The following is a 14,095-nucleotide window of genomic DNA, read 5'->3' as shown; positions in this document are numbered from 1 at the left end:
GAAAATAAGACACTGTCTTATATTTATTTTTTCTCAAGAAGACACACTAGGGCTTATACCACAAATGCATAGAAATCCTGCTAGGGCTTATTTTTTGGGTAGGTCTTATTTTCAGGGAAGCAGGGTAGTCATATAGATAGGAAATAATGGAAATATACATGGAAATATATTGTTGAAGTATTATTTTATCATTTGTTAAGATACTCTTTTGCTAAGATACTCTTTCATGTTTTATATTCTTTTATGATGCCATGTCCTTAAAATGTGTTTCACAAATGGTATTTTATGCTTCTCGCCTTTCCCTCTGTCCTTTTGTATCCCCTTAGAGCAGACTGGGAAAGGCTGTCATTCCCCCACCCAGAGTGTGCTCCACTCACTGATCCATGACTGAAAAGCAGCCCAAATGCTTCCTTCCATTTGCTCTCCTAGAGACACCCACACCCCTTCCCCATGGTCATTCACAGGATGAAACCCACCAAGGCCTGCTTTTGGCCCTGTGTTATTTCAGGGGGGCTGTTCCACAAACCGTTTACGAGGAGTGCCTGTGAGAGGTTTGATGTGAACCTGCTCATACATAACGCACAGATGATGTAATGAGCACGTGTGCTACACAGGCATTCCCCAGGAAGGTGGGACAAGATGGGCTGTGGTGGCTCCCACGCACTTCATACCCTGTGGCAAGTGCATTATCTGCCGCAGCGTAGTGGGTGTGCCTTTGAAAGACTCCTGTTACCACTGCCTTTTATCCAATTCACGAAGCTCACCCAATCTCACAGCTCGCAGAGCTCGGGTCCACCCTTGTCCTTGCGAGGTGAGGACTGCCAAGGATTCTGATTGCTGCTTGCCAACAGGCAGACAAACCTGGAGCTTACGTTCTTAAGGGAAAACTAGCTACTATGAAGAGTAATGAGCAGAGAGAAAGAATAGGCAAAGGGAGGACGAGGGAAAGATGAGCTGTCGGGGCCACTTTCCTCTGCCTATTGTTTCTCTCTACTCATCACTTTCCATAGTGGCTAATTTTCCCTTAAGTATTTTTTTTTGGGGGGGGGCGCGACGACGGGACATGAAGAATCAGTGGCCAAGGACAGAGGAGAACAGACTGCTGACCCCACCCCTCCAGTTCTCCCAAATTAAGATCCTTTGCTTTCATTGCCCCCGGTGTTCAAAAGTGCACCATGCCTCCCAGGTATCTGGGTGACAAGGACTTGTCCTTACAAGAGTAACAAGCCCCCCTTCCCTTGCCCAAGTGAATTTTGGACCATTTCATTGACTTTGGAACAGACCATCTGCAGCAGCCTCCAAGGGAGTTGCTCTGTTTCCTGGACATGCACAGGATGAACAGAAGTAGGTCAGCCAACAGAGGAGGGCCCTGCCTTCGGGAACATGCACAGGGGGGAACGAGGTTGGGTCAGATGGCTTTCAAATCAGTCCAGCTCTTGCAAACAGCTATTCTTTAGCACTGAGCACTCTCCAGCCAAGAGCTAACAGCTGGACGCTGAAGACAGACAGAGCTGGCTGCACACTTTAGCACCCAGTTGGTACTGTGGCTCCCAGAAGAAACCTGTACTGGAGCATCAAAGGAGGGAATGACGTGTCAAGAGGTCTGAGTTCTCAGCTTGCACTGATTTCTCAGCTGCCCATACAGAGATCTGTTAGCGATCAGCACAGGCTTTGGTGTAGTCCATCAGGTTGGGCCATCTCAACACCAGTGTTAGAGGGAGTTTTCTTGCACTGTTTTCCCAGCATAGGGCAGCAATGAGAGTGTCAGATGAGATCTGAGGAACTGGGGTTCCAATCCCCTAGACTGCTATGACGCTCTCTTTGGGTAACCTTGGGCCAGTTCCTCATCCAACTGACCTCAAAGGGTTATTTGTGAGGGTAAAATGGAGACTGGAGGACCACAGATGCCCCCTGGACTTTCTTGGAGCAGAGGCATGTTAAAAATGAACGAGAGACAGCACTCTCGTAACAGGGAAACAGCCATGGTGAAGAGCCCTCTGGTACTCTCGCAGGAGCATTTGTCCTAATAGGGAAACCTTAAAAGCAGCTCAACAGCTGGAGCTTTCAACTGGGAACCAATTCCTGGTGGGCCCCAAAACAGACAGCTCTCTGGCAAATATCCATGCTCAAAACTGCATGTGGATATTTTCTGTGATGCTGACAGTGTTATAGCTTGTTTCTGGCTTATATACAATCACAACAATTAAATCAGTTGTCATAGCCAGCTTGCCCAGGCCTGCAGATGCTGAATGAAGAGATCTTGCACAGTACCAGTTTTTATAAAACTGTTAACTAGAGCCCATCTTCTGTACCCATTATGGGCCAGTGGGTTTCTCAAGCAAGGCCTTCTGTGCCCAGCTCAAAGCAGCTTTCTAAGGTAGATCGGCTTCCCATAGGCAGGAGAACACAGAAAGGGCTCATCCTCTTAGAGCAGCAGGACATGGGCAAGGCTGGGTGGTTTTTACTTTCTCCTCTGCCAAGAGAGGGGGAGGGAGTCACAGCTTTGTCCTAAATTTATAAGGTGCCTAGAACCACAAGGAAAGCCGGGATATAAGTGTTTCAATAAATAAGTAAAAGGGCTTCCTCAAATAAGAACTGTGATCTTCAGAGCAGCCAATGAAAGCACCCGAGTACAAAAGCACCCAGGCATGAAGGGAGACACAGTGAAAGTGGAAAAATATTGAATAAATCCAACTGATACCCACAAAATAAAAACCAGATCCCAAACTAGAAAATAAGCTTCTGGTAATTGTGCAGTCTTTTCAGCTTTGTATTGGTATGGTCCTGTCATGCATTTTTGAATTATTTTTAGAAGAGTTTGGCTGAAGCTTACCTTCCACCTTTGACCATTCCTGGTGGTCTCATTATAAGAAAATTTCTAACACACTGGTAATGATAAGGAGACAGAAAAAAGAGAGAAGAACATGTTTTGGACTGGAGAAAGACTGTATATCGAAACAACTTGTTAGCAGATGCTATTCTATTCCAGTCCTTCTATGTGTGGTCTTGTTGTAGAAGTTAGTTGATGCCATTGCGCCTACGTTCTTTGGTGTACGCTTTCATGTTGATACATCGAATGACTAGTGAGATATTGGATGTAATGAGATTCTTTCTGTCTGTGCAATTTTCATTACGTTCTTAATTTTTATTTTGTGGGTGTCAGTTGGGTTTATTCAATATTTCTCCACTTTTATCACGTCCCCCTTCTATTTGGGAAGTTTTTTTGTTGGAATATTGGAAAGGTTAACTTTTTAACTTTTTCTTAATCTTCAAAGCAAGACATGGAACCTCTGCCCACTGCTTGGACGCAAGAGACGCCCTGCCCATGTACTTCAGGGACTGCTTAAGGATACCAAATGAGCACCCATGGCAAAGGGAGGGCCTGAGCACCATCATGTTTTGGACAAAAGGCAGCAGTTGCAGCCTTTACCACTCAGCAGGATCTGGAGTCTTCTTGTCGCCTGAAGGTCCTGCCCAGCTGGCATCTCCTTAATGAATGAATCCCAAGCAGATCGCATATCAAGAACACAAAGCCTGCCTCACACAACTCATATCCAACGCAGGATACACATGAATCCACATATCCACCAAGGACTACTATGGAAGTCACTGCTGGCTCAGCTGCAGTGCACAAAATTCTTAATTTTACTCAGCTCAGGGACTGTTAGGAATCATGGGGGAAACCGCTGAACGGTTAGAAGAGGTTCTTTCTAGGGAGTTCAACACAAAACAATACTCTGAACTTAATAGGAAGCAGCAGCATTTGAAAGAGGGGCTGGAAACACGTGCTCTTAGCAATGCAGCTTCGCCAAGGGGGCCCCCGGAACCACCCACAACAGTGCCTGACGATGACAGAGTTTACCAAACCGCTGAAGACCAGACACTGAAGAAGAGGCAGCGGTGGGGCACTTACCCTTTCCTTATAGTAGAAGGAGCTGATGGAGACCTGTTCCTTCTCGCTGCGTGTGGGGCTTCCACCATACAAGATCAGTTTGCCGGGAGTCTCCGTACGCATCTTCATGGGGGTGATGAGGCCGTTATGGTAGGCAGAGAGCGCCGACAGGGACCTAAACGCCAGAAATGCATTTCGGAAAGGTGAGCTTCCAGAGTGACTCATGAGTGGCGTGCTCTGGAGCCAAAGCAAAGGGCATTGTAGCAGCGTATGAATACATGAAGCCATCGTACACCATGTCAGGCCACTGGGTCGCCCAGCAGTGTTCCCTCTAAGCTGAGTTAGTGTGAGCTAGCTCACAGCTTTTTAGCCTTCTGCTCACACGTTTTTGTCCTAGGTCAAGAAGGATGGCTCCAGAGCAAACTAATTTCTGCAGTAGCCAAATTGCTTGCTCACAAGTTTAATGCCAGTAGCTCACAAAGTAGAATTTTTGCTCACAAGACTCCACAGCTTAGAGGAAACACTGTCGCCCAGCCCACTTTCTTCCAGCCCTACCGTAGCAGTATTTTGATTCTTGCCGATCCAGGCCCTGACCTGGATAGCCCAGGCTAGCCCAATCCCATCAGATCTCGGAAGCTAAGCTGGGTTGGCCTTGGCTAGTATTTGGAAGGGCAACCTCCAAGGAATACCAGGGTCGTGATGCAGAGGCAGGAAATGGCAAACTGCCTCTGAAACGTCTGCTGCCTTAAAAACAAGTCTAGCTTGCCACCTTAAGTGCAACACTTAAAAGAGCTAGAACTTCTGGCTGCCAGACAATCTTAGGCTCTCCTGGCTATTCTGCACACAATGCCATATGATAATTAATTAATTCTTGCCAATTATGCATGTTTTCCTGAAGTCTGTAAGCCAATGCAAGGCTCAACTACCATGGAACTCTGACTGCATAAGGTGCACTTTGATCTTTGACAGTTAATTGATACAGTCACAGAGAAATCAGATTTATTGCTTTTTTAACAGGGATTAAGAGTTGTCTGGACTTCTTATCTTCCTTTGGAAAAGCTTATGAGGACATATCATGAAGACGCATTCTTAGAGGCACCCATTGGATTATCTCATACATAACTTTATGTACCAATCACTTGCCGAGATAATAATCACCTGATTAAGACAGAAGAGATTTCAAATAAGTTGAGACGGATATCTTCCTATAGAAATGCACTGGTGTGATAAACTAATCAGATTTGTCTGGATGGAAGCCTCAGAAGAAGATTAGGTGAGATTTCTCTCTTTCTCTCTCTCTGATTTGGGATTATGAAAATCTTTAAAAGCAGTTTGATACAATAACCTGAACACAGCTGCCCACTTGGACCAACCTGAAACCTGGTTTTCTTTAAAATATTACTTACTATAATATGATTAAGAAATGCTAGGAACTCTGATAATTTGAGCATATTTTGATAGCAGCCTCAGGGTTAATTCTCATATGCTTGTATTCTCTAACATCTTGTCTAATAAAGAGAACCATTTCGTTTTTCAGTAAAAGACAAACTCTCTGAAGGTCTCCTGCCTGGTTTGCTGGTAATAATTCAAAGAACAGAATTTACAATTATCTCATTTTGTATGATCAGATTTAAAGGTTGATGGGTAGCCTTTAATAGGCAGATCCTGGAGATATTTTAAATCCACCAATTCTTCTAGAACTGTTTAGTTCAGATTCTCTAATTGGACACAGAAGCAAAACACCCCGTCACACTACTGGCCTAAGTCCTTCCAACCGGAAGAGGCCAGAGACTGAACCTACAATCTTCTGCACGCAAACCATGTTTGCTGCTACTGAACTGTAGGCCACAAAGCTGCTCAGCTGAAGCATCCAAGAGCTGCTTTGCTGTATGAGACTAACCAACCCCGCATACTGTTTCCAACACTGGCCGGCCCCTACAAGAAGGACATGGAGGCCAAAGCACCCACAATCAATATTCAAAGATACATTGCCCCTGAATATGATGGTTTCACTTGTCTGTTGTGCTTAACAGCCATTGATGGACCTCTCCTCCATGAATATGTCTTAAAGCCACTTCAGACCTGGCTGAAGGGCGGTAGAATGGACTTTGCCAGTTTGGGCGGTAGACAGCAGATGCCGATTTTGAATCCTACCACCACATGTAAAACCCCCTACAAATGAAAATACCAACCTATTAGGGAGAAGGGTACAGCACAGCACATTTCTCACTGTGCTGATTTTCTGCTTTCAGGGGAATGGGCATAGCTCAACAGCAGAGCATCTGCTCCGCACACAGAAGGTTTCCTGGTATCTGGTAGCGGGTGATGTAAGAGACCTCTGCCCGAGTCACTAAAGAATAGCCAGAGTAAACAATATTGACTTTGACAGACCAGCTGTCCAACTCAATTCATTGGGGCTGTGACTGAGCGGTAGAGCATCTGCTCTGCACGCAGAAGGCCCCTGGTATCTCTAGCTAAAAGGATCAGGTAGTAAGAGACAGAAAAGATTTCTTCCTGAGACCCTGGAGAGCTGCTGCCAGTCAGAGTAGACAAGACCAACTTTGGTAGACCAACAGTCTGACTCAGTAGAAGGCAGCTTCTTGTTTAAACTACTGTGGCTCAGAGGCAGAGCACCTGCTTGGCATGTAGAAGGTCCCTGGTTCAATCCCCAGCACCTCCAGTTAAAAGGATTAGGCACTGGGTGATGTGAGAGACCTCTGATTGAGACCCTGGAGAGTTGCTGTCAGTCAGAACAGACAATACTGACCCTGACAAACCAAAGGTCCTTCTCAGTAGAAGGCAACTTGATGTGCACTTGCAGGGTGACTTGTCGGAAAGGAACATCTGATCCACCCCTCCTGCAGCCTGCACTGGTATAGTTCAATCTACTATCCAAATGCCCTACCGTATCTCATTCTGCTGCACGCAAGCGTAGACCAGGTCCGTCACCAACTCCAGCAGCAGCCAGTTCTGCCATTAACCTCACCTCCCTCTCCCCACAGAATAGCCTTTACTCCAGGATGAGGTGTGAATATCACATGCTCTTCTACCATTAGGGGCAGTTGCCACAAGCCCCAGATACTTACCGAGGGGTTGGTTCAGTTGGTGAGACCGCTCGGTGCATCGTCATTGGCCTTGTGAAGTACACCAAGTACCCTGCAAAGAGGAAAGAGAGGCCCAGTTGAAGAGGACCACCTCTAAAGCAGAGGTTGGGGCCAAGGACAAAATCAGACTAACTGTGCAGATTTTATAATTCTGCCCAAGAACAGAATGAGGGGTAGGGTGGGCAGAAAGGGAAAGGCCATTCAGGATCCTGAGAATCAGAAACTACGTACTCATTTTAAAAAAAGAAGCTCTTGAAGTGCAAATATAGGTTTTGATGAGTGGTGCTGAGTTTTATTCATTATAGAGTGCCACTGAAGTGAACCAGTCGGGTCCCAGTGACTAAGAGTCCAAGCCAGAATTCCACACCAGGGAGGTGGAAGCAGGGACAGACGGGGAAGTTGCATGTTTCAGTTGCATGTACTTGGGCTAGTGTGGGGTAGTGGTTAAGAGTGCTGGAGCAGGATCTGGGAGACCGAGGTTCAAGCCCCACTGTCGTTGGGGCAGCCTGACCAAACCAATTCCACTGAGTCAGGGATGCTGACAGTGACCAGGAAGCACCTGATGTGGGGCCCTGCCTGCAGCCAGCTGAGAAGGTGGGGTTCCAGAAGCTGTGGCCACTCCTCCCATGGGGGAGCTTGTCAACTGAAGGTGATGTCCCAATGGCTCAGGTTCCAAACCCAGAGGTGATTCCCCGGGTTGCCTTGCCTCTTCTGTCCCCAGAACCATAGGAATGCCAGCGGCAAAGGGCACGGCATGAACTGCAAGAACGGAGATGCAGAGTGCACTTGGCAGCATGGCAGCACCTGGGGCTAAGGAGCCAGGACAACTGTCCACTCAGCAGCTCACCATGGTCCAGTACTGCGCCTGCTATAAATGAGGGAGCAGAAGATGAGCTGGGTGTGAAAGCAACAAGTCATTCCATCCCTGACTCTGCAGCCACTGCTTTGTTTAGACCCTGCCTTGCTTGTGTGACCCTCAGACCAGCTCCTGACTTCAGCTCTTGACTTTGTGACTCTGGCTCTCGGCTTTGTGGCTCCTGACTGTGCACGACCCTTCGACTCCCTGACTTTGCTCTCGGACAACCCTCTGGTAACGAATCTCTGGCTTTCTGACTATTGGACCAGACTCTTGACTTTGCTACCCGTAACTGGACTCTCACCTCCTCTGAGCCACACTCGCCTGTCTCCGCCCACCCCGTGACACCCACTGTGCCATAAAAGCTTACGGGGTGACCATGGCCTAGTCACTATCGCTCAGATTAAACTTCTTCACAGGGTTGTTGTTGTGACAGTAAAGCAGAGGTGGGGAGAGCTATATCGTCAGATAGTTCTTTCATCCCCCACTGTGGAGACAAGAGGCAATAAATAAAGGCCTTGTTTCCATCAGGTATAAGAACATAAGAACATAAGAGATGCCAATGTTGGATCAGGCCAAAGGCCCATCCAGTCCAACACTCTGTATCACACAGTGGCCAGAAATACCAGTGCCATCAGGAGGTCCACCAGTAAGAGGTTATATACCAGTTTTCACAGAAAAAGTAAAAATAACAAAAGCTGGTTGGGGTGGGGGGAAGCAAAGTTTCCAATGGTCAGCAGGTGGGGCTTCATACTGTTGCTTGGATTTCTCTCCTATGGAAAATTATGCAAATGAAGCTTATGCAAGTATACCTAATTTGCACCATTTATACTGGACATCAAGTTTAGAGTACCTTAGCCTGTAATTTGTCAGAAATGCCTGGCGTGATCTGGTTCATGGGGTCGCGAAGAGTCAGACTCGACTGTGCGACTGAACAACAAAAGCATATAATTCGGTTGGGGGGTCTGGAGAGGGGGAGAGGTGCCCCCACAACTGTGCAGGAATCAATGGGAGAGCACGAGGCACACCGTGCATCCAGCATATACTTAATCAATTAATCAAGTGTGGCAGCAGCCCGAAGTACATTTGAAGAACAGCTTCTGGAGGAAGGGTCCCATACTACTACCACACACACAAACACAGATTGGTGGCAATTTTTGACACATCCTAACCAGGCACTCTGACCACCTTTCCACTCTTCCTCTGCACATAATGAAGGCTCAACCAACCTGCCCCACAGAACCGGGCTCCAGAGGTACGTGGGAAAGGGATGTTGGAATCCTGATAGGAGCCATAAGCATTGGAGACTCTGGGAAAGGTTGGCAAAGGAGGAGTTACTGAGTTTGGGAGCGCGTAGGGGTTGCTGGAATTGTTATCCTCTTGGTTCTGAAACATAAAAGCACATAACAAGAGTTGCATGAACAGAGCCCTGCAGAGCCCCAGCGTATCCCTGAGGGTCATCAGGAGGAGTGATGAGTCTGTATGGGAAGGCAGGGGGCAAGGGGTAGCCAGGCTGGACTGCGGGGAGGTCTCTGAACAGGCCTGTGCTAGAAAGAAGCCTCTTCACTGCCGAGTGACCTTGCCCTGTTGCTCTGCTGCTCCTTACATCATGTAAGGAGGGGCAGACGGTATGGCAGTTCGGTCCACCAACCCCACACGAGCTTTTGCAGTGCAGCTCCCCTCCCTGCTGGCGAGGCCATCCTCCCAGGTCCCCCTCCTCCAATAACATCTGATTATCACAGGGCTTCCTGCCAAGTGCGTGCAGCTCGGTGGGCTCCATACTGCTGCCTGGGTGTTACTGCCGGGATCTGAAGTATGGAAATGTTAGAGCCCTGGTCTAGAGCATCGAATTAGAGAGAAAGACAGCCTTGGCTGACTGTAACATGCAGGAGCATAGAGAAAGAGGAAGCACAATACTGGATTTCAACTCTATCTATCCATCCATCCATCCATCCATCCATCCATCCATCCATCCATCCATCCATCCATCCATCCATCCATCCATCCATCCATCCATCCATCCATCCATCCATCCATCCATCCATCCATCCATCCATCCATCCATCCATCCATCCATCCATCCATCCAATCCATCCATCCATCTAATCCAATCCATCCATCCATCTAATCCATCCATCCATCCATCCATCCATCTATCTAGTACTGCTCAGATAGCAATAGCCTTCAGCGGAAAGATTTCAACCACACAAACATGCGCAGGACCTTGGTATCAAGGGCCAAAATGTAGCAATGCAGTCTAGCTACAGAGGAAATGGGGAGCCGGCTCTTGGGAACACAGAGGGGCAATGTAAATGGAGCTTTAACACTTTTGCTATTTTCTACAGTGGATCCCCTAAAAGAACGCTCTTTCAGTATCAAAATTTATCACAGCAAAACAGTGGAGAGAGGGTGCCTCAAAGCTTTGTAGTCAATCAAGGAGCTTCCCGTAGTGCACGCAAACAGCAGTAGGTTGCCTGGCACACAGCTGAAAACCTGGGCTTTGATTTCCATGCCTTTGCCCCATGTGCGTCTTGTGCTCCTGGTTTAATGTGCCATGGCTAAAAATGGATAGGCAAAGAAAGACTATTGTATGAACGAAGGCTCATCTGGATCCCCAGGTTCAATGCATACTATGTTGTTAAATTCACTAGGTGATCATAGGTAAGTATCTCTTAGGCCTCACCTTCCTTCAGTGGGAAGTTGTGAGGATACAAAATGCCATTCTGATCCTGCTGGATAAGGACTCAGTGTAGTGAACTTACTATAAGCTCAGTTTTTATAACTATTCTGCAGCTATTTCACGTCTCCAGTTCACATTTCTTATCATGTTGCGTCACTGTATTTATTTATTTCTTGCTTTATTTTACAAAAAAAATTATCCCACGTTTCTGCCCTCACAAGGGCCACCAAGGCACCTAACATATTTAAAAATACACAATAAAATCACATTTTAAAACCATTAAACTTATCCCCCCAATACTGTAGAGCTACTTTAAGGTTGTTTTCCATTTTTATCACAGCCTTAAGATTTGTTACTTGTAAGTGTGTCACTGTATGCATTTATTATCGATGTTGTAACTGATTGCTATGAGCTGCTCTGGGCATATTATTTCTTTATCGTTTTTAAAGAGATAAAATGTCAAGTTGCAGGGCAGGGAGCACAGCACTGTTGGGACCGACAGAGCAAGGAACGGGGGCCAAGAGAGACGCTGTGAAAGGTAGGAGAGGGCTCATTCCCTACCACAACAGACTCCAGGCACGAAACCAACTGGCGCAGACATGGCTCCAGGCAGCACTGGTTCCGCTTCACTTTCTGCATGGACGTGTCCTTCAAGATCTGAAAGAGATGCAAAGATGTGCTTGAAGGGGGTTGTCCCCGGCTCCAGGTTCCCCCAAGACTCTCAAGACTCCAGCAGGACTGGCTCCCAATTTAGGGACACCCTGAGCAGAGGGTGCCCAGCCCCTCCATGCCTCCCTTCCCACCCACTGCATCCTATGCCTCTACATCCTTCCTTTTATGAGCCCTCTCACTGCCTGCACTCACAGATGCCTGCACTGCATGAATTAGTTTGCTCTGGAGCACTCCTTCCTGAGCGAAGACAAAAAACTGTGAGCTAGAGGCTAAAAAACTGTGAGCTAGCTCACGCTAACTCGGCTTAGAGGGACCACTGGTCTGTTCCCTGATGACGCTGGACACCGCATACTACTAGAAGCATGGATGGCAGAGTGCTTGCAAGCAAGCAGGTGGGGGAATGGTGGGTGGCTTTAAGGGGAGGTGCATGGTCAGTGGCAGTGGGCTGTGCCAGAAGCCCTGGGCCCCAGCAGTGGCCCCACCGGATGAGGTGTATGCTGACATTAGCCGTGGACTCCAGCTCAGAAATGTCAGGCACCCAAAACAGATGGCCCACATGGATCAGACCAGTGGTCCATCTAGCCTAGCGTCCTGTTTCACACAGTGGCCAGCCAGCTGCCTGGGAGGGCAATGAATACAGCACAGAGACCCAGGCCTTCCCCTATTGCTGCCTCCCTAGCACTGGCATTCAGAGCTGCACTGCCTCTGAAGGTGAAGGCTCCCCTTTAGTCATTCTGGCTAGTGGCCAGCCACTGATGGACTTGTCTTCCATGAATCTGTCTCTTGACCCTTTTAGAGTCCCCTATGCTGGGGGCCATTGCCACCGGCCCTCAGAGCTCTCCAGAAGTCTTTGGCCAGCCTCCCCCAGTCAACAGCTCTGTCACACGCATACAGTCTGTCTCACCTTCAACAGCTTGACTTTCATGGTGGAGGGGATGGTTGTCTGATTGACAAACTGAAAGGAAGGAGCGGCATTGTTGGGATACTGCACAGGGAACATCACCAGCATCTTGACCCGGTGGTTGCTGCAGTGCACGGAAACTGTGCAGCTACGATTGACGGCGTCCATCTGCCGAAAGAAAGCATGCACAGCATAGCAGGAGGTACCCTGGTTCAGGGGTCACTGACCTTTCTGAGCCCGTGGGCACCTTTGGTTATTTGAAAAGAGGGTGGTGGATGCAGGAGGCAGCGCCAAGCGTGTGCACGGACATAAACACACTAAGAGAAGGAGGTTGGGGAACAACATGCATGCACAGCACACCCAGGAGGGAAGAAGAGGAAGGACCCCTTTATTTGTATGAAGACAGCAAATCACAGGCCCTGCTTAGACACTGGTCCTGTCCACTTCCCAGTGGCTCATGGCAGGCACTGGGGATGTGCCAGCTGGACCCATGAGCTCCAGGTCGGGGAGCACCGTTCAAGCTAAAGGAGGCCTCTGCATCTTACTTTTTTTCAAAGGGTAAAGTGCAGCACAGGAAAGACTGGATCCAGCCAACTTTTTCTCTCAGCACTGCCCCATCTACCTCCTTACCAGAGTCCCAACTCCACCTAGCTTTTGTCCATGCAGGTCCCATTATTGCCTTGGGGGTAGGGTGGGGACTGTCCTTTTTATTGCCGGCAGAGAAGCGGGATGGATCCAACCCAACGCACCGCCAAACTGGTCTCTCAACTCAGCAAAAAGCAACTCAAACCTCCCTAGTGGTAGAAGGGGAACTAAGACTCCCTCGTTATTTAAATTATTAATAATTACAACTTGCAATAACTATGGACTGCAAGGCAGAGATGTTCCGCCAGGCTTTTGGCTGAGGACAGTGATGGATTCCACCTTGTCTGGCAACCCCCCCCCCCTTTTCTGCCTTCCCCACAAGGCAGTGGCACAATCTGAAGTTTTTAGCGCCATCTAGTAATGTTTTAACTCGTTATTATTTCACCGTTTTATTATTTATGAATGTGTTTAACTGTTGTTCACCGCTCTGAGCCTTGTGTGTACAGGGGAGGGCAGCCTAAAAGCTTAATGTATAAAAAATAAATAAAATTAATCCCTCCCAAACAGAGCAATCTGTACTGCTCTTAGAGGTTATAGCTCAAGAAAACACACAGATTAGTAAAACCTATTTTTAAAAATCCCCGTCCAAAAACTCACTTTCTGTAGACGTCAAGATTACAAGGGGGTAAAAAACATGTTTTACATTCTTGCTTTAATTTGACTTACAATTTTTAGCTATGATTTTCCTCTTGCTTGTTGTTTTACGAAATTTTGGGAAAGCGACTGATCGGGGAAAAGTGCATTCCCTTCATGATTGAACAGACTGTCTACAATGGACATCCAAGACAGAGAACTTGGACTGGTTACCATCAAACGCTGACAGGATGCTCAAGGTGGAGTGAAAAGTCCACTGCGTTTACAGACCTTGACAAATCTCTGTTGGTTCAGGACAGCCAGGGATGCAGCTTGTTCGCTGCGCCTGCATTCCCTCTTCCCTCCTTGACTGGCAGGCAGAGTGGGATCAAAGCTTCCCAATTCACCACAGATTCAATCAATCACCAGTTTGCCAAGCGCCTGCATTCGAACACCCTACCAAAGTGATTGTTTGATTGAAGCCTTCCTAGAACCAGGAACCTGCTAACTGCATTCTGTGTGCCAGCAGAAGGAAGGAGGGACAGAAGATGCCAAGCCCAGCAAGACAAGCAGCGTTCCTGCCCGTCAAACAGCCGGAAAGTTGTTCTGACATAGGACTGGATGGAGCAAGCTCTACTGTTCCTTCCCTGGTCTCTTGAGTTCAAGGAAGGCAGCCTGGAAGAAGGGGCAGCAAACACGGCCAGTGCTGTCTCAATTCCTAGTGGCTACCATGCCATCAAGAGGAAGCCGCTCTGCTCTCCCCTTACCTCCA

General features: G+C 47.8%; 1 protein-coding gene across 1 annotated transcript in view; it reads right to left on the bottom strand.

The window, feature by feature from the left end:
• The window catches only part of WDR59 (WD repeat domain 59), a 79,948-nt gene that overhangs the window by 31,955 nt on the left and 33,898 nt on the right, over positions 1-14,095 (bottom strand). Inside the window, exons 14-19 of the mRNA XM_015408249.1 lie at positions 13,615-13,693; positions 12,109-12,273; positions 11,094-11,189; positions 9,082-9,238; positions 6,979-7,048; positions 3,914-4,067 (exon numbers count right to left, since the gene is read on the bottom strand). Of these exons, the coding sequence (XP_015263735.1) occupies positions 3,914-4,067; positions 6,979-7,048; positions 9,082-9,238; positions 11,094-11,189; positions 12,109-12,273; positions 13,615-13,693 (721 nt within the window). The remainder of the gene's footprint in view (positions 1-3,913; positions 4,068-6,978; positions 7,049-9,081; positions 9,239-11,093; positions 11,190-12,108; positions 12,274-13,614; positions 13,694-14,095) is intronic.

This window comes from Gekko japonicus, unplaced genomic scaffold (genome assembly GCF_001447785.1).
Source record: "Gekko japonicus isolate JY-2015 unplaced genomic scaffold, Gekko_japonicus_V1.1 scaffold227, whole genome shotgun sequence".
In the NCBI taxonomy this organism is placed as follows: Eukaryota; Metazoa; Chordata; class Lepidosauria; order Squamata; family Gekkonidae; genus Gekko; species Gekko japonicus.
Note: the sequence above shows the minus strand (reverse complement) of the source record. Positions and strands in the feature narration are given on the sequence as shown.